General features: G+C 39.7%; 1 protein-coding gene across 5 annotated transcripts in view; it reads right to left on the bottom strand.

Annotated features, from left to right (window-relative positions):
- Positions 1-18,683, bottom strand: part of ANO3 (anoctamin 3) — a 233,326-nt gene that overhangs the window by 114,555 nt on the left and 100,088 nt on the right. The window contains exon 1 of one of the 5 annotated variants that reach the window (XM_084520763.1): positions 17,054-17,075. The exons of 3 other annotated variants lie outside the window; for them this stretch is intronic. Coding sequence is in view for 1 of the 2 variants with exons in the window: in XM_084520761.1 (XP_084376887.1) it covers positions 15,660-15,705 (46 nt within the window). In the remaining variant the exon portion in view is untranslated. Of the gene's footprint in view, positions 1-15,659; positions 15,759-17,053; positions 17,076-18,683 lie in introns of those variants that run through there. One more of the 5 variants, XM_084520761.1, reaches the window with a different exon arrangement.

Raw genomic sequence — 18,683 nt, forward strand, 5'->3', positions numbered from 1 at the left:
TAGGAGATGGATCCTTGAGCTAAATGTAAAACATTCCTTGCCATTTACTAAATCAATGTTATAAAAATGCATGTTAGATGCAAGATCTGAGAAGTCATTGCATACAAAAATATTGGATGTATTCCATATTATTGTGTCAAGTGAAGGTGTCTTAAAAATTCTGATCTCACTGAAAAACAAATGTGATCTTCATAAGTAAAACTCTTGTAAAGGTCCAGTAAAGCTACATCTATTCAAGAGTCACTCTTAATCAACAAAAAAACATTTTTAGCAGAAATTTTTTCCTTTTCTTTCAAATACAATGAATAAAAATAAATAAATAAATAAATGCAACTTTGGATTTAGCCAGTACATACTTGAAGTGATTTGAATCTTATATGATATCAGTACACACTAACAGAATGGTTTGATAGGGTCGCAAAGCTTTTGTTATATATACACTATTATATACATATATTTATTAAAAAAAAAATCAAACGTAAACAAAAAGGCTTTGCAAAAAAATAAGTTCATCCTTCTTGTTGCAAACTACGAGCAGTTAATACTGCCTTGTAGCAAACAACATCTAAATCCTTCTGGCTCCCTCAACAACTTGAAGAGCTATGGTCACAAATACGTATTTTGTATCTCTTTAGGCTCATTAGTTGCTTCTGTTGGATATAACTGCTCCTCTTTAGCGCACTCACAGTTGCCTTCAATGTTTTGCAAAGCTCTCTCTGTAAAGTCTATTTCACTCCAGGAGGCTGGACCACTTTCCTTAGCAGCTCAGTGTTCTTAAGTACACAAATTTCTGATAGAGACTGACATCTAACAGGCAATTACCAACAAACTAATGGGAAGTGTGCTATTAGTGCTTCTCCTCATCCCAAACAAACCCAGAAGTTGCTTTGGGGAGGGTGGGTTTTGTTCTTTTTGTTTTGTTACTGGCAGAACACATTACTTGATTTTAAATGCTGGCTTTTTTTGTTTGTTTTGATGGCAACTTTTGAGGTACTATTCTTTCAGTACGCTGGGTTTAAAATGAATAAAACCAGAAGAGCTCATCTAGAGTTGGTGATCTGCCCTTCCATGAGTCATCCACACCATGTCAAATCAAAGGGCATTCCGTATTGGGAGCCTTGAAACCAAAGTTTTCTATATGACCTGCTACATGTTCAAAACCTTAAAATGTTTCAGCATCCCAAGACAAAAGCGCTAGCTGTAATAATATGGGGAGCCAACAAGATATACTGACTATAATTAATTTGAGAAATTAACGATGGCTATTGGCCATAGCAGCTGACAGCACACCTGCCAAAACATTGACTCCCAGTGCAGTCAGCAGTGAGCCCCTGCAGAAATGAAGGCTGAGTCCTTCTTGAGTTACTTTGGCAAAAGCACAGCCGGCACACGATGGGAAGAGAATAATCCCCTCCCTTGATGCTGCTGTGGCCACATCTGGAACAGTGCCCAGTTTGGGGACCTGCCTGTACAGGAGATGTCTACACCCTGCAGAGACTCCAGTGGGGGGCTACCAAGACAAGGAAGCTGGGATGTACGGCACAGGAGAAACCAACACTTAGCACAGCGAAGACAAGTCTGAGAGACAAGCTAACTGCAGGTCCACTCCACTATTTGCAGGGAAGCCCACCACCTAAAAAGGGGAGTTAGAGAAGAGAGAGACGTGGGTATATATAGACAGCTCTGTGTAAAATCTCACTGCAGAAGAGAGACAACACTGCATTTCAGCCAGTCCTTTTCCCAAGATCAGACTGAGTTTTTGCACAACATCCTGCACTGGGAAAAAATATTACTTGTGGAAAATTGACTTTGTGCCATGCATTCATTCAGTATCTACAACTATGAGACTAAGAAACAGTTCTATTCCTTAAGCAGTTGTCCCATTTCCTAGTACTGGCCTCAAGATCACCCTTTTTCATAAACCAAAATTCATGTAAAACCTAATCCCTCAGGACTAGTTTATCTAAAGTTTACAAGGCAGATGTAAAACTGAGAGAATTTCATCACAGACAATTAGGAGAAGGGTTGCAAATCAGTGCTTTCCTGACAGAATAACTTCTCACAAGGCATTTATTAAAAAAGTACCATTTTCCTACTCTGACAAATAGTGATTTTTCCTGCATTGGAAAAAAATATTCCCATGGATATAACCAGAATGCATGGGATCTTCTCTCTCTCTCTCTCTCTTTGTGGGCTCTTGGATGGGAGCCATCAATAGTTCTGTCAGTGTTGGCTTCTATATAGCAGTGTGATATTTACCTATAGGATGCCCAGATTAGTGGATTATTAGGAAAAGATGAAAATGAAAAAGAGCGATTAATCAGTATATTGAGATTTTTTCAGCCACTGTCTGTCTATAAATGACTCGTGATTTTTGGTCAGGTTCTTGCAAAAACTGAAGACTAGGAACATGTTTTACAAATCTGAAAAGATTTTGAACCCAGGTGCTATGTCATTTTAAAACTTGGGCAAAGAATAGGCAACCTGCTATCAGTACGCTAGAGCTATAGTGTACTGCTGATAGATGCTGAAGTAGTTCTCAAAGGGATTACATTGGTTTCCTTCTGAGTAGTTTACTTCTATGCTTCAATAAGCAGTTCTTACTTCATTAGTATCCACAAGGCTAGTTCACTGGGAAAAAAAAAGTCTCAGTAGCAACATATAACATATAAAGTTGCTCATTTGCAACTGCATATTCCCTTGTCCAACACAACATGCAGAATGACTTGCAAGAGAGCATGCAACAGCAATGTGGATTTGCATCTGCTTTCTGACTAGTTTTAGTATGCATTTAAAAAACATAATACAATTACTAACTCAACATTTACCATTTCACATAAAACATCCAACGGTTATAGACAATTTCTAGGCTACATTTCTTTAAGATGACTTCAGCACTCATTTATCAAATATAAAATGAAAATTCAACAGAATTGGTAATGAAAACCTGTTCACAGAAGATGTATTATTACAAGAAATTAACACAAATTCAAAGAAAAAACTGGCAAAGAAAAGAAAGTGCATAACCAAAGCTACACCAATACACACTTTTCTGAGAGAAACTTTAAGAAATTATCATCTCATAAACACAGGGAGTAAAAATGAATGGGAGAAATAGCAACAAAAAAGCATTCAAAAGGAATTCTATTCCTCTCCCTTTGCTAATCCTGAAAACAGTGAATTTTAAATGAACGGAAGAAGAAGAGCAAAATACCCTAGAGTAATGCTAAAACTAAGAGGTTAAAGATTAAAATCTCTAAACTAAAATATATTTTTATTGGAAGTATACCTTTTGCAGATATTATTAATGCATTGAAACATGAAACATTTGGACAAAACTGCTACTGGTTTGAATTCAGCTGACATGATTTCCTTTCTCACAGTGTATTAATGCTCACATAACTAACATACAAGTGATGGTTGAAGAAGCTAGCGTCTTTTTGTAGATGGTTTCTCTGAAGTATGGTTATATGTACAGGACATATAAAATATGAATTTATATTTGGCAGCTTAACAAATGTTCTGAAAATCAACTAAAATCTCCTAACTACACAGAAATGGGCTGTGTAGGCCCCAGTAATACACAAGGATCCGCAGATGAGTGCAAAGGAAGAAATACCTGCTCGTAGTCAACAGAGACTGCTACCAAAGCTGTAACCATACTTTGGTCACAAGGAATGGCCTAATTAGGAACAACACAAAAATAAATATTGGTATGGTAGGGAAGTCTAGCAATAAAGACTTCTCATCCTGGTGGGGCACATACTTTCATTCCCATCATTTCTAATATCCACCATTTCAGGCATCAACAGACAGCATAAAGCCACTAATTTTCTTTTGGATCTTCACTATATGTTCTGCTACCTGGTGTTATGGGGTATTTTTCCAACACCTGCAAGTTTATAAAATTAGATTACCTCTTATTATCTCACTTATCACAGATTATCACACTTATGAGACACACCCCCTCTATCTTTAATTCTATCTTACAGCTTCAATTTATTGAACACTTTCTTGACAGCGTTTCCCAGTTGACCAGACACTAAGTGAAGTATCCTTGGAATCCTTCTGTCACTTGATGCTTTTTGGTTACCCGTTCATCGATTGGCAACTCCACCACTAGAACTGGTCAGAAATGTTCAAAATGGTGACTCTGCCATGCTAAGACCACATTTTCAGGGGACCAGAATATTCTCGAAACATTATCAACTCTTCTAAAAGGTCACACTAACGCAGCTTTAAAGTCAGCTTATTAAAAATTCCAGTAAAAAGAAAGTGACTGGCAGTAGAAACAAGTGAATAATTATCAAAACCAGAAAGAAATTTAAAATGATATCCTAATTATTCCACCTCTGCATAGCACTTGAAGTTGATGCCTTAAAATCCATGTCTTCTGGGAGCTTCAGTATGAACAGGAGAATTGTTCACAGTTAAAAGTTAGAAAATAAAGCAAGTATTATTTCTATTTCTTTTTTTTTTTTTTTCTACAGTAGAACTAAAAAATAAAAATAAAAATCCACAGCACAGCTTTTATATTCTTGTTCCCACTGATGTACTCTAAACTACAAGTCATCTTCCCCCCCCATTCAAGCATCACATTTCTCTTTCTTCCTTCCATTGCCTTCTGTTTTTACCTAATGATTTCTGTATTTCTGAATTAATTGCTTTACACTGAAAAAAAAACAAACAGCTGCATTAAAAAACATTTGTTTTGAAAAAGTATCCTCTGTACTATGTAGCCTGTCCATTTCAATGAGAAATAGACGTCATATTCTTCACCTTAAAAAATACCCATATTTTAGCTGTTTCTCTTTTTCCAGTTTTCTGTTTTCTTTTTCCTGTACTTTATGAAGTATTTAGTTAAGAGGTTACATGCCTAATACTTTTACCGATTATACTCATCCTTAACCACCCATACCAAAGCTGTTAGTTAATTTTCTTTTTATTACAAGACTTTCAGACCAGCCCAAAGCTACTCTGAAAGAAATTATAACAACTGTAGGACTTGCATGGAGATTTTTAACCTCAGACAGAATTTAGCACTTGTAAAAATGCTTCTCTAAGTTTTCTTTTCTAAGGAAGATTTCTTTTCAAGGCCTTTCTGCTCCACTGAATAGCAGCTTTCATCAAGTCCCTTGCCTTTTCATTTCATCCTGCTAAAAACAAAACAAACAAAAAAACCACTTAGATTCCATCTAGATAAAAATTCTGACATCAACTACCTACGGATGTCCACTAGGTCTGAAATGAAAGATTTCTATGAGATTATATATAAACTAGATGATAGTAGGTAACAAGCACAGCTCCTTTCTTTGCTTTTAGCTAACCACAAGAATATCGGACATGCCAAGATCCTCCAAGAGCTCACTCATCTGGCTGCCAAAGAGATGCAGGATTTGAAGGGGAGGCAGGATGGTGGCTATTTGACTGACACACCTGGGAGAGATGCAGCAGCGTCAAAGTGGCCTAGAGAAGTCCTGTGTGATCTAAACACAAGCATTAATTTCCAAATCATACCAAACTGTGTCATTAAGTCTAATAAAGGGTAAACAATAAATATAAATAAAATCACTAAGGTGTCACAAGACTGCAAGCCACAGTGATACTGATTTCTTGTGATAGGTGCTCAGTCAACAGCACAGAGTAGTTGTATAACTCTTTTCAGATGAAATGAATATTGGCATTTCAGAAAAAAAGCACTTTTTGCTTCATTTGATCCTGTGAAAAATCTGGTGGTTCACAGGACTTGCAGTTGTGGCGCTTGTCCACATCCCCACGCAAGCAGGCACTGCTTCTACAACGTACAAGCCTTATTTATTTTTTAAGCACCACATAATTATTTACTTCAATTAGCTCGTTCCATTTTAATTGCTGTTCTCTGTATGAAAAATGTGCAGAAAAGCAACATATGATGACAATGAAAAGCAGAAAAAATGAAGAAAACCTATAAGTATCCTGAACTAATTTAGGATAACTTTCAAGTATAACTCATAGTCAGGCTTCTTAGTCACCTAAAAAAGAAAGAAACCCTTTAGTAGTCTGAATGTTTATTAGTAACTCACGAGTTCTCATGTTAAACCTTAGCTAAGGATCACCACAGGATCTCGGAATGGTGGAGGTTGGAAAGGAAACCTGGAGGTCACCCAGTCCAAGGCCCCCGCCCAAAGCAGGGTCACCTCGAGCAGGCTGCCTGATGTTGTGTCTGGTCAGGTGGTGAATATTGCCGAGGCTGGAGACCCCACAACCTCTCCAGGAAACCTCTGTCAGTGTTCAGACACGCTGCTCCTAATAATAACAACCTTTCACTGGAAGATAAAATATTTTAAAGGAAATGTTATTTTGTGTCTAGCTTCCTTCCTATTTATTTTGCTTCCATCTTAATCTTGCTACTCCATTTACTGAAAATGTTACAGCAGCTCTGTGTAAACCTTCCAGACGCAAACATATCATTGCAGGCTAATTAAGCAATGGACAGTATAATTTTCTGCTGTGAGTCAATCGAATGCAAGTCAAACTCATCCTTATTTCTAGATTTCCTACAACATATAACAACAGCAAGTGGAGGAGCTCCTTTCCTACAGTACAAAAGAAAAGTAAGCTAGGACTGATCCCTAACAGCATGTTATTTTTACTTTTTAAAAAGTTACTTTTAGTAACATCCTAAAAAGTAGCTCATTCACAAGTCAAATTCCCAGGCACGGCACTGAAATCCCATTGCTATCAGTGAGAGTACATGGGGCTTCTGCGTGGAGTGCATCCAGAAATGTAGTTATTTATTTTTAATGTTTGAGTATGCTCAAGATAGCTTCCAAATCAATTGTCATGAAGTTTTTGTGATGGACCTTTGAGCCCAAGCAGCTTTCAGGCAAGACAGCAGTAGTAAGTGCTTCCTTTTGACAGGCTGTTTTTCCATTCAGCTTTTCCATTTTACTTCGAGGCTGGATTTCTCAAACAGAAACTTCAAAGTTCTGCATTTCTGAAAAGAGTGAATTATTAATAGCAATATGGTTAAGCTCCCGTGCATTATTCATTTATTCCTATGGACTATTTGTGCTTCTGAAAATTCTCTCCTCCTTTTTCACTCAATCTTACATGCCAAGGTACCTCACAATAGCATGAGCAATGCATTGGTGATTGCTGGAAAGACCAGAGCACCTACTTATTGCAATATAAGCAAACTGCCAAGCAAAACTTTTTTTTTTTTTTTTTTTTTTTTTTTCCTGAAAAATCCTTGCTTTTGCACATGGGAAAAAAAAACAAACAACAACAACAAAATTTATTGTGGTTGTAAAATGTTGATCCCAAACCATGTTGATCCCTCTTTTGCTGCTTTGCTTCCTCCCCTGCTAAGTCTGGTACAGTCCCCAGGTGCTCTGCCCCTGCATCCCCACATGCGCCCCAGCAAGGGCTGCACTGGGACAGCCTGGGACTGGGACTCACCTCTCTGCCCAGGGTAATTGGGGCTGCCACCGTGTCTCTGGGCTCCTCTCCATATGTGGGGACAAGCCTTTGTTGGGCTGATGTCTCTGCTGTGATGGCAGGACAGCTCTGGGGTTCCCCCACCTGACACTGTGCTGATCAGCTCCTCCACATGTGAGGAGAACCCAAAAGGTGCAACTTTCCACCCACACTTCAGCCCGGTGACAGCACGTTCAGGTAGCTGCAGGCTGAAGCTACCCAACACTCCTGCTGTCACAAGCATACGGTGACAAAACTTGGCAGAAGATAACCGGGAGAGGCCATTCCACCAGTCCCAGACAGCATTTTGTCTTCTTAGACTGCATTTACTTCAGTGATACACCAACAGACACTAGCTGCAAGTTACGCTCAAAAAGATGGATGACCTAAGATAAAATCTGAAACTTTTCTATGAGATAGCTCTGGGTTAACTCTGGTTATAGCCATGACTATATCAGGATGAATGCATCTATAGAAGAGTTGACCAGGAATAGTTATTCAGATCTAAAGTCATATTTTGGGGAAAGAATTGACTCTTCTGGTTTAAGAGACTCCTTGTTCAAAAAAAAAAAAAAAAAAAAAAAAGTTTTATATATTTAAAGGTCAGCTTATTAAAGATCTAATTATTGGACTGCATTGAATTCCAATATCTTTTAAACAGCATTAAGCATGTAACTCCTAACAATTACTGCATGTTAAGCATCCAAGTGCTATTAAACTTCCTGTCAGAATACTTGCCTGCATCTTGGAAAATCTTAAAATAAAAATCTGGTTGTGAGTAATCCAAAGCCCCTAGGTGCTACAGCATCGAGTGGAATTTCACCCAAACAGCTTGGAAATCACAACCTTCCTCTACAAAGCATCAGCTTACGACCAGCCTTTAGAGGCATACATATATTCATTGAATGCTTCATATATGCCAAAAGTCAATTTTTATATACAGATTGATCTCTCATCTATCTTTAAATGCATCAACAAGAGGGAAGTACTCTGCACAAGAGGGATTTTGACCCCCTAGGCCTCTCCACTTTGACGATTCAGCACCCAGCAAGACATGTCACCACACTCCATTTTTAAGTATGATGCCCACAAAGCCACATTAATTTCAAGTGGGAGTAAAAGGTAGTGCATAGGTGTTGCGTTTTCCTTTCAGCTGAGAAATCCAGCCGCTGCTGTGTGTTCAGCCATACGCATTTTGCATTCGGGTGGTACCTGTTTATTTCTCCATTTCAAGCCTTTGGCTTTACGCCCACCCGCACGTGATACTATTCCCATCCTCGCTGGATCACCCCTTAGCAGAAAACTGTTTCTATCAGCTACTTTGTTCACTTTCTTTTGGCAACTGACTTGGAAATCAATACTCATCGCAGAGGCTGGCTGCAAGGCAGGGCTTGATGAGGCTGCAGCGGTGCAGCATCTGAGCGGCGCTGCTCCCACGCGCGTCTGTGCTTGCTGCCTGCTACTACTCTATATACATACATCTCTCCCCACCTACCATCTCTGTGTCTTTGCATCGCTCCTCACCCTTCTATATTTTGTCATTCACTTTTTTGTGCTTATATATTCCTCCTCTCAACGTATTCCTAAATTCGGGAAATTCTTAGGACTGACTGTTAGACCATTTTCCCTTTGCTCTTTTGCTGCTATTTTCTCATATAGCGCAATTCCTTTCAGAATGGCCACACAGAAAGGAAAGGGAATGAAGTGCCACACAATAGCCCTAAGATAACAAGTAGAAGGACTTTTTTCTCCTAAAATTTTGATTAATGGTTCAGGAAAATTACATCATCAAAGGTACCAATTCCACTGGTTTAAGGAAGCAGAAGGAAAGCGATGCCAATGTTGCCCATATCACACCTTCTGACTTAGAAAGGCATATTGAGGAAGTTGCTAAACAAACAGTAAGGAGTACGTAATTGTTTTGAGCAAGAGTAATTGTACTAAGTCAGACCAGCAGTGACATTTCAAACACTTTACAACTCAAAATCTTTCCATCATCACAGTAATTATCTGGAGTGTGCGTGACTAGCTACAGCTCTTCAGTAACTGTGTTGTAATTATGAATTTTTCAATATATATTTGTGAGCGCTCTACTTTCCTTTGTTTGTCCATTTCCCTTGAGCAATCAGTGCTACGCTGAAATCCAGCAAGAATTGCAACAAAGCAGCAAGAAAACCCATGTGTCATCTTGCTGTACTTTATTACTAAGTAGGAAAACAAATACCATACAACGAGCAGCGTGCTGATGTTCAGAAGTGATTTCTGCAGGTACTCTTCATACAGAGCGCTCTTCAAGCTATGCTCCCTTCCCCTAACTGCAAAGATAGAAGCTAATTGAGCATGTTTGCATGGGTTCTTTTTTTTTTTTTTTTTTCTCAAGTGATCCTCCCTTTAAAATAGTTGCATCATAAATGTTACTGTTTTCCTGGCTTTTGCTTACTGGAGATGACCCAAAAGCATAACTAAGATATCATCTTCCAAACCCCGTTTAAAACAGTCAAATGAATCGTGAATTAAGCTGCAAACTCACCAGTCAGGGAAATGAACAATTCCTCACTTAAGTAGTCACACTGGCTTCGAGCCCTCACAAGCCAGATGATAACCCAAATTGAGGCAGACTCAGAATCTCATTCTGAGCAAACAGAGCCGAATTTGCATTCATTGAGGCTCAGAGTTGTTAAAACATATTGCTGTACACTGTAGCTTAGTTTTGAGTTACACTCATCTTCAGTAAATAATCTACCACAGAAATGAAGTGATTATAAAATGAGTTTGTAAAGGGAAGGCAAGATTTGTATCGTGGGTAATGCTACACACGTATCATTCTTCCTGCAAATCTCATCTAGCATCCAGCTCAAGACAACACAGCCACCCTACCTTCTTCACTGTAGACAGGCCCAAGCAGAAAACCAGACTTGTTGTTTGTCAAATGTGGATTTAGCACAATTAGTTTCTGCTATCACAGCATACCAAAAATGCAAGTCATTGACCCCAACCCCAACTTTTCAATGAAAAAACACATCACTTTGTTCACTGCTACCTAACTGCAGAGCCTGGGACTTGGGACTCCCGGTACTTATATTTGTGACAATCGTTCAATTTGTCATGGTTGAAGTTATAAAAGATACTTAATCACAAACTGCTGACTACTGCTAATTTTCTTGCAAAATTTTATAAAATCAAATCCAGTACACTAAAACTATTATTACAAATACTCAAGAGAATTCACACTGCCAGACTATTTCATAGATCTTCTTCACTTAGCAGAATTCAAAACTGAAAAAAATAAGTGAAACAAACCAAAACGAAACACAAAGGCAGGCTCAGAACTTGTACTTTTGCAGTGATGTGCAATGAAGCATAAATGCTAAAATGAGAGCTCTGAAGAAAGCCAGTGTTGGCACGGGTTGCCTGTTTTAACAGGTCCTTAGTGAGGGAGATCCGAAAAGCTTTGGAACAGGTACAAGGTTTGACCACAGCTAATACCCTGCTAAGCTGTACTTAAAGCAGAGCGTAGGAAGCTAATGCCCAGACATCTTACCACAGGGTCATCATCTGCAGCCTGATGGCAGAGCAATGCGGCAAACCAGAAACTCAGATTTCCTTTGGTTTCTCATTTTAAATAGTTGCTCAGTGAGGAAAAACATAACAAGACTTCTGGAGCACTGTATAACAGGAGGTTAAAAATGTCTTATTTAATGACCATTTTCAATCAAGTTCTATACCACAATGGCACAATCCGGAATAAAAAGACTGATTATGGGCTCTTCTAAGATGTTTGATCAAAAAGGAAGAAGTGCACCTTAAATTGCGTAGCTGTACCAGGCAACAAATATAAGAGCAAATATATTCAGGTCTAAGTCTTTTTAAAAATTAGACTTGGCTTTTCAGCGCACTGACAGAGCATTAGAAACAGCACCACTTGAATATGGTATCGTTTTAAAGGAGGGTATTAATAGCTGTGCTGCTCTCAGCTTTCAGAATCAGGATGAGGATAGCTTTGAAATTTTTGGTAGATGTTAGTTTGCTCCTGGGAATGCAAATGAAAGAGTCGAGCCCTAAGCATTCCTGTCCTCATGCTAACATGAAAACCTGTTCTTTCTGCTCTTGCGAAAAACAGGTAAAAGACAACTTCTCATGAATTTGCAAGACGGACTGCATCTTCCAGTAGCTTTCAGCAGCTTCTTTGGATTACTAAGTGTACTAGGTCCACCAGAGGAACTGAAGCATCAAACATCCTTGGAGAATTCTCCAAAAAAATCCTAATTAGATCTCCAAATTTCTAAATGCTGAAAACTCTGGAGCACTATAAACAAGGGTCATCTTTACAAACCCTCCTTTAAATTTACAACTTGAACACAAATTGAATTCACAAGTTATTTTGTAAATAATGCAGGTCATTAAGATCTTAGAGTAAAAAATTACAACAAAAAAACTCTACTCCAAAACAGTAGTGCTCCTCTAAGAAGCTAAAAGGTGTTTGTTCATTAACAAAAAGCAGTTAATGACATAACAAGTGCTCCCTTACAAGGACAAGGGCTGTACCTTTTTAGAGGTTCTCAATCCAATCCTCATACTATCTAAAATTCACTACTACTTCAGATAACAAATTTAAGAAATTAAACAATATTTGGCACTGATCACTTCACATCACAGAGTGCATCCTTCGTGGAAATACCTGATTTGCTCAGAAATCAGACAATCTCAAGATAAATCCCTCGAGGAGCTAAATCAGCCATACCATGAATTGAAGCTGCTGAATGCCTTTCTGTCCTGTTACACAACTTGAACAGAAAGAATAAGAAGTACCTCAAGCTAGGCACTGGATTTCATCTGCAATCCATGTCCCTAAAACTCATGCAATATGCTAAAAAAAACTCAGTTTTACAGCAAGAATTTATTTTATTTCTCCCAGCCTTTAGCTCTCATTAAAAAGCTTTGGTAGAGGCATTAAAAAAGAACAATAGTCACTAAGAGAACCCAACAGAGCACAGAGGAAATTGTGGTCTATGTATCAGGGCTAAAAATCTAGATCTGAAAATCTGAAAGCATCACTGTGGCTTTGACCCACACCCAGAATGTAGGTTTTGCCTTCCGTCAGTCAGGCCAGAAACATTCAAACCCACTCACAATGAAGTGCCTATTAAAAGAAGAGTCTCTTCTAAGCCTTAGGTTGCCTCTGCTTCTGAAGCATTTTTCAGTGAAGCTTCCTAAGGAAACAAGGAGTTGCTTTGCACCAGCCCCGTATCCATTTAAAGCCCCACAAAGTCTACCATAAGGCCACCATACACTTGGATCTTCTGCGTTTAAAAGGATGTTACTTGACTGTGTTTGAGATCAACTACTAAATTCCAGCCAGCTGTCTTTCCCTGGAATTACTAAGCTGCAAAGTGTCTATAGAGATAGTCTTTGTCTTCAGCAACGTTACCTCATTCTTGGTTGTCCTTCCTGGACAGCTATTTATTACTTAGTGGTATGAAGCAAAACTGCAAATTACCATCTGATGGGAGATTTTTCTCTTCTAAAGAACTAAGAAACACTTCTTCCTTTTCACCCCTACATCATTCTTACGAGGCCATCGGTTGAATCCCCCTCTGAAGAGATAAGGAGTATAAAGGTACTGCATAGTATATGAAGTAATGACATCTTGGAGAATATTTCTGAGGAAAGTAATTTCAGAAAAAGCAGTTTCTGCCACAACAGAAGTTAAAAATAGCAATGAAATATTCTACAGATGGCTCAACAGATCTAATGCACTACTGTGCAGACACATGGATTAGTTTACCTTCTGCACATTGCTCTTTTTGATCGGGATACCTTCAGATCTCAGAAGGGGAACAAAAATTGTAGGGGTGAAGGAGATTCTTTCTTCAAACCTCGCAGCGTTTTCATAACACTACGCTGTGCTATACTGCTGCTTCTGAAAACTGAGGGTTTCACCCTGCGTACACAACCTGAAGCAGCAGCAAGACACAACCACGCTGGCACGTTACAGTGGCAGCCTCCTACTGTGAACACCTCCTCACTCTGTCAAGGAGGAAAAACAGAAGAAAGAAAACAAACTCCAATGAGAGACAAATCCTTGGGGTATACCTGCATTTTTCTTGGTTTTCTTCTCTGTTGAGGACTCCCACACACCCGAGAGCCTGGAGAACTTGGTTTTAATTTTCTCAAGCCTTTCAAAGATAGCTTTGGTACAAAAAATGCTATTTGTCTTCTCAGCTAGTAAAAAGCACTCACAGCAGGTAAGGTAAGGAAACACAGTGCTCTCTAACCCATTCAATCTCCTATCTTAAACGTTACCTCTCTTCAAGTTGGTTTGAATATTGCATTAGATGACAGCAGGTACACAGCTGCTGCATCTAAAAAGGTTAACATCAACTTTTGTTTTTTTATCACCTATTGTTTTTGTTGCTTTATACCTTTCCTATATGATTGAGAATCCACATAAAAATTATGCCCTTCCAATCCCCCAAAAGAAATGGAGCTTGGTCTCAATGCAAGTGAAGCATATAAGGCACAGCTGCGATGGGCAGTTGGCCATTTCATGGGGATTACCACTGATTCTGAAAAAAAAAAAATCAAAAAAAAAAAAAAGGAATTTAGGGCACAGTTCTGTGAGCAGCTAGAAAACAAATAGAGCATTTAGTCAAAACCTCAGCTATGCTAGGTTAGAATAGAACTCCACTGGAATCTTAAAGTAGGAGAATAACATAAAAGACCAAGCTAGGAAAAACTGAAGGCAATGACATGATGCCCTGCTGCTGAGATCCGTTTCTGTCAACGACAAGGTGCTAGATTCTCCGCTTTGTTCAAACACCTCCTGATTAGATGATGAGTTCTTGATTGGGATTTATGTTTTCTTAGTTTTTCTGTATCCTTTCGCCCAAGATTTCATGCTGTCCCCCTGCATCATCAGAAGCAGCAGATTGAGAAAAGCTGAAACCAAACTCATTCAGGTAGCTTTAGCACACATCACACTGCAGATGAGATTACCAAGAAAGTGACAGACACCCCAGTTGTGCTGTACAGACTACATAGCTCCACAAGAGCCTTCTCCCTTTCTCAGAACCTCGTTACTGGCTCAGTACCTTACTCAGGATTTCTTCAGGTGTAAGGAGAAGAGAAGGATCTGCTTCTCAGTAGGTTACTGGTTAAAAACTCTAGATTATTATTAAGTTTTATGACTACCACAAACACACAATTTCTTAAATCATGCAGCGCAGTTTGGTTTCAAAGCAATTAAATATCATCCCTGAACTAGAATATGATGAAGTTAATTTGGGGGTATTTTTCCCCAATATTATTACAAAGCAGCTGAACAGCTCCCAAAGAGCCTTGACAGGGACTCCAGCTAATTGTTGCTGTAATGTTAAAAACTGTTTTCTTATTAAAAAACAAAACTAGAACAACAAAAACTAAGGATTTACAGCATAGCTTCAAATCACTTGATGCTTTTATAACCGCATCCACTACATTTGAAAAAAAAAAAAAAAAAAACCTCATCTCGTTTGATTAACTTTGTACTTGATAAACTAGATGCAACGTGCAACAGCACTGCTCGTTACTGCATGTAGGATAGGCAGTAAACGCAAAACCTCTACAGCAAGGAACTAAATTTATCATGGGATTACCAGAATGGAATAAGTGCTTTGAATTATTTATTTCTCACTAGCCATTCAAATACAAGAACTTGAATGAGGGCAAATCCAATAAGCGAGCCCATGACTTATGTATGGAGAACGCCGTATTAAATCATAATTTATGGCATAATGCACTCATTGGAAAAAAAAAAAAAAAAAAAAAAAAAAAAAGAGTTGTTTAACAACTAAAACAAGAGGAAGCAGGGAAAGATGCTGGTTATGAAAGAAAGCTGGGTTTCGCGTTACCCGACAAAGAATTAGAGAAACAAAATAAGAATATAACGCAGGAAAAGAGTAGGGGTTCCAAGATCAGGAACAAATACTGGGAGTTCATTGAGGAAAGCAGCGTTTTCCATCGCAACCACAGCCAAGGCTCCACAGCATCCCTAACCCCGGCGGAGGATGCGTTCACCGTAGCGCTTGCCGGCCAGCACAGCCCGTGTCCTGCCAACGAAGGGGACACCAGCGGTGTCCTGGTGGTGTCCCCGCTGCCCCTATACCCCCGGTGGGAGCGCGGAGGGCAGCGTCCCCGCAGCCGCCCCCCGCCCCTGACCTTACCTTTCTGCTGCCGAAAGGACTGAATGGAGCCCGAGTGGTGCACCATCCTGCCGTGCCGTGCCGTGCCGCCGCCCGGCAGCCCGCAGCCTCTCCCGGCCCGCCGGCTGCGGGGGGCGGGAGCCCGGCGGCCCGGCCCGCCCCGGGCCCGGCTCGGCCCGCCCCGGCCCGGCCCGCAGCCCCCGTTGCCGTGGTAACGGGCGGCCCGGCCCGGCCCGCCGCGCGGAATGGCGGCGGCCGCCCCCGAGGCAGCCCCGGGGAGGGCGGATGGGGCAGGCTCCGGGCCCCGCTCCCTCAGCCCCAGCCCCGACATCACCCCGCTCTGCTGCCCCTTCCCTTGAAAACAAGCCAGGTGTTAACACCTACAGAAATCGCACCTCCTTTCCACAGCAATAAATGCCCTTACATCTGTGTAACTTGGTGTGTCAGTCGCTTCTTCCTGTCATCCAACTCCTGTTATGCCAGCAGATTTTTTCGCATGTTTACAAGCTCAGTCTTAATCTTGCTACAGATAGCTTTTTACAGAAAGACACTATGTTGCACACTTGAGGCCTGCTGCGTCCCATTGCTATGTTATGTCCTAATTTCCCTTTTCTCCATGATGCATGCCAACAGGATCATTCAAAATAATGAAAAATGCAAAATTATAAGCCTTAACTTCCTTCCCTGCCTCCCCCTGCTCATGGCTTGTGCTGCGCTAAGTTTTGAGTTAGCATCACTCAACCATGGTTGAATGTTGTTACCATTTCTTTCTGAGCACAGTAATCTTGTTTCCTTGTTCTTCCTCAATTTGGTCAGTTGCATGCTCAGTCCCATATTCCACCCTACTTCCAGCACTACCTAGCAACCCTTTTCTCCATTGAGGGTCACACACATTACTTACTTCCCAGAAGTTAATTAAATCACCTCTGCAGCTGGTGACAGAATTTGTTTCATTCCTACAGAGTCAGCAGGTCTGCTTGCATGCTAAGGGCATACTAGAGATGGTGTCTGATAGTAAAGCCAAGCTAAAACTTTTCCATGGTTGACTGGGGTTTGTAGCATACCATCTGCTTAACAAATGACATGTTTGCCACCCCTTACTACAGGCTGGTCTGTACTAGGAAGTTGTACTGCTTGGTCTGTACCAGTACAGTTAAATAACTACTATATATAAATATATAAATATTAAGATTATTTTTACACTACGAAAACATACTAAACAGTCATGCATAAACAAATACATCCATACAAAGGCGCTTGTATGTAGATAGATTTTTTTTTTTAAATGGAAGGGAGGCATTCCCAGGAATCTCTTTTAGAGTATACCAGGCAGCACTTATGTAAGACAAAGCTGACAGGTCCAACTGTTATCGTAACTCAAGAAGGAAAAAGAAGAAAAAAAAAAAAAAACTTACCTCCTCAGGATAGCTGACCAAATGTTGTGGGGTGGTTTTTGAACAGTTGCAAAAGGTTTGTTGTCAGTTTAAGAAAAGATACAGAAGCTATGGTGCTGTTAAGACATGATCCTACTCATCTGTCAGTCTCTGGTGTCTTTCTGCACACTGAACGTAAGAGATGAGGCATTCCTCTCCACTCCTGCAATCTCAGGAAAACTGCTTCCAAAGCTGCTGGGAACAGCTCTTTCCTGCTGAGAGACAGCACTATTGGTGTTGCACAGCAGAATAAAGCAAGCGGAGCCAAGAAGCCAAGCTGGCTCTTGTTCATCAAGCTATGCTGGAAAATCAGAAGCAGGCCAAAAGAAATGGTAGAATTAAGTTCTTTACTTTCAAGCTTTAATTACATCAGAATGAAGCAGTAGGGAAGTAAAACTGAAATGTAAACCCAGCAACTGACAGTCAAGAGGAAAACAAAACAAAACAACAAAAAAATACAAACAGAACATAAAAGATACTGTAAAATTAGTAATAACTAATCATATATAGTCTGCAAGCAGCAGATGTAGTTTTTCATCATAATAGTCTAAACCTTTGGAAGGATGTAGGCCAGACCTAATCCTAAAGGAGACCTTGGCTGACACTTCTGACTTAAAGGTAGAGTAGAGAGAAGTAGAGGAGAAACATTTTCTGCTCCCTTTGTTAACAGAGGAAACCAATACGAGAACTGCTCTTGTATGATAATAACCTACACTATGGAGAAAGAAAAAAGGTGTTAGTAAATAAAAATACAGGCTAGAGAGCCTGTGTAAAGAGGCCATCAGCTACTCCCATTTCTTGTCTGGGGTCTTACATGGAGAGTTACAGAACTCCTGAACACAGGTTAATCCAACCCTATTAGTACACAGAACAATGAGGAGAGAAAGACTAAGGCTAAAACTAAGGTTGTGCTCAGAAACCGAGCAGAGGAATTAAACCTGAAGACAGAAAAGTGTTATTTTTCTACTTGTTTCTTAATAATGCAGCTCTATTTTTAGCAGTATGTAGCACGTATGCATGAAACTACAAATATGACAGCTGGGGGTAAGGTCTGAAAAGAGAAATAAAAATATAAAGGTGGTTTAAATTGAATCGTTGACACTGTCAATTGAGTAAGCTTGATAGCATTAAAGTATGATAATATCACAATCTGGAACATTAATTCTTCGGAAAAGGAGAGTTAGTGGTCCAGTTTAGATAGCTTTTTTATATTACAGATAACAGAACAATATGAACTAATGGCTAAGAGATATAGGAAATGTACAAATTCTTAAGCTTCGTATACACAAACATCGACTCTGAAGGTTAAATTGAACTCAAAAATTCCCCCTCACTCACTAATGAACACTCTTTTGGAGTCATGTCAAGGTAAGACTCACACTATCCTTCAGTATGACATTTTGTAAACCGTTTCTAAAATACATCAAAACTGTGGACTCGATTAAGAGATCAGGATCAAACAGAACTAGATTTAAACACTCTAACTCTATAATCACCAGAATCAAGATTGTGACTCAAAAGTTAAAGTTCACATGCCTGTACATCATCTTGAGTTTTTGCTCAGGTTTGAGGTACTCAGTTTCGACATGAACTCTGTTTTATAGACAGATTT

The sequence above is a fragment of the Aythya ferina genome, assembly GCF_964211825.1.
Source record: "Aythya ferina genome assembly, chromosome: 5".
Taxonomy (NCBI): Eukaryota; Metazoa; Chordata; class Aves; order Anseriformes; family Anatidae; genus Aythya; species Aythya ferina.